A 2,500-nucleotide genomic window follows, 5' to 3' on the forward strand; every position below is an offset into this window, starting at 1 on the left:
AGATAAACAAACAGGAACGCATATAAAATCAACAGCGTGTGTAAAAGTAACACATTTACAGTACGCAGAGAATAACAGATGTTTCTTACGCAACAAGAGTTCACCAACAAAGTAAAAACCGTTTTTATAACACCTGAAGAGGATCTGTTATATTGGGTCTGAAACGACGTATGAATAAATGAAAGACCTTGACCCCCACCTGCTTAACCCGTAAACCGCGACACACACCCTATGATGTGTGATGTGAAGGCTATTTTTTTAAGCTTGGCGGCCTGTATTTCGCTCTCATATATCTTGAAATGACGTTAGGCAACTCAGGCAGCTTCACTTCATATTTTTTTTCATATATTCTCCATGCAATCTTTCATTTAATAACCGATAAAAAAAATATTTATATACTCTCCATGCAATCTTTCATTTAATAACCGATAAAAAAAAATCAGAATTTGTTTTTTCTATATCGCAAATTGCCCGCCACAGGTATGACCGCCGGAGCCCTATTGCGTCATTTACGGGTCAAAGAGGCAAAGAAACTCGTCAAATCTCCGCCAAACCCACCTGTACATTTGCGCTGCGTCTCACTGGCGTCGGACAGGGCAGCAGCTGTCTCCGTCCCCGCCTTCAACTCGTGAATTCCGAAGTCCGTTATCTTCACCACCCAGCGGGAGTCCACGAGGCAGTTGGACGTCTTCAGGTTACCGTGGGACTTCACAGGAGAGTCGTGCAGGTACACCATCCCCTGTGAGGGAGGAAGGCATGGCGGTAGTTGGTGATGGACGGGTGGTTGTGGATATTTTGTTTTATCGGGGTTTCGGTTTGGCGATTGTGTTATTGTGTGGGTTAAGGTAGGTTGTTCTGACGCTCTTGTAAGATGGTGGGTAAGTTGGTGTGTTGTTACGACATGCTCGGAGGTTGTCTTTTATGATTGTATGTTCGATAATTCAAGTTATTTCATATTGAGAGGCATTTAAGTGTGTTATCATGCTTGTGAGTAGGATAATTTTATGTCACTGGAACCTCGTGGTTTAGGCTGCTGTATTAACGTTGTATATATGTGGGCAGGTTATTGTGTTCTTATTGTAAACCTGCAGATTCGTGATTGGGTATATGTGCAGGTAAACTGTCGAGTTGTCATTGTTATTATCGCATAAGCATCTTAAACATCTTTTTCAATGAACAGTGATATATGGATGGAGATGTTACTGCCAAAAGATATTACGGAACAGACAAAGCATTAAAGGCCATTGTATATTAAGAAGCTATACTAATGATTTCAATATATACTGTTACAGAACCTACTACGCATATTCAATCTACAACTGCTATAAGTGTTTTATCTCCCCTGTCCTTTAATTACAACCTATACTGTTACATGGAATCTTATGCTGCCACAATCACTCCTCATCATTGCTGACAAGTCGGTTAATATTGATGCTGCCGATGCTGATTTCTGCTACTTATATCAGAACTACTAACATCACTCTATTACCGCTAATGTAAATAGCATTTCTGTTATTATCATCATGTAACCCCTGCATTGTTACTACAACTTTTGCTGCTATTAATTTCATTGTTGCTTCTGCTCCACTAATTCCACTGCTACTGCTAGACCTAATCTAGATATACTACAGTGAATGATATCTGTTGTAATAACCTAAATATACTGCAATTAAGTAAATAAACTTCCATAAAGTAGATAAACTGCTATGAAGTAAACACATTGCAATAGATTAATTATACTGCTATAAAATATTTAACTGCAATAAACTAGAGACAATCATACGCGAAGGATACGGCACTGCATTAAATATACTACAACAACCATAACACTTCCCTCTACCGCCATGGCAACCAGCTAAAACAACCGTCATCAATACACGACCCCCTTAATAAAAACGATACCAACACTACAACCCAGTCAACCACAACAACATTGGCGAGGCTAAAATCAGAGTGGTTCTTGCAACAAGAGCAACTAATTTCCATGTTGAAGCGCAGGTGGTTTGCCTTCGTATTGGCTAAAAGATCTTTTATTGCAAGCCCGAAGCACAACAGCTGTGTCGTTCCCTTGGCAGGATTTGCAACAAAAGAGAAACAGCGAAGGTGTTGTATTGACAGAAAGACTGAGATTCTTGGAAGTCTTGTAAATAGGAAAGAAAGAAAGAAAGAAAAATGGATAGGGTATTTTTTTCTTTAAGATGTTTGTATTGAAGATAAGGAAGAAGGGAAGGATAAAATGATGGGGTATTTAATGTCTTTAAGGATGTTTGTTTCGTAAATAGAAAAGAAAAGGGGAGAAGATAAGTGTTGAGGTTATTAATATCTTAAAAGATTTTTAGATTATAAGTAAAAAATAAAGAAAGAGAAAATAATTGGTGGAATTATTATCTTATATCTATATTGTTTTTATTGATTTATTGTTCTTTTTATCATTTGATGTTTGTTTTATCTATAGGGCAGTAGCATCATCATCCACACATATTGCCAATGGAAAGTAATC

The 2,500-nt window shown here is 37.9% G+C and overlaps 1 protein-coding gene across 1 annotated transcript in view; it reads right to left on the minus strand.

Annotated features, from left to right (window-relative positions):
• Nucleotides 1–2,500, minus strand: part of LOC113811445 (guanylate cyclase 32E-like) — a 95,127-nt gene that overhangs the window by 25,762 nt on the left and 66,865 nt on the right. Inside the window, exon 14 of the mRNA XM_070127264.1 lies at nucleotides 559–739. Coding sequence (XP_069983365.1) covers nucleotides 559–739 — 181 coding nt within the window. The remainder of the gene's footprint in view (nucleotides 1–558; nucleotides 740–2,500) is intronic.

This window comes from Penaeus vannamei, chromosome 11 (genome assembly GCF_042767895.1).
Source record: "Penaeus vannamei isolate JL-2024 chromosome 11, ASM4276789v1, whole genome shotgun sequence".
Taxonomy (NCBI): domain Eukaryota; kingdom Metazoa; phylum Arthropoda; class Malacostraca; order Decapoda; family Penaeidae; genus Penaeus; species Penaeus vannamei.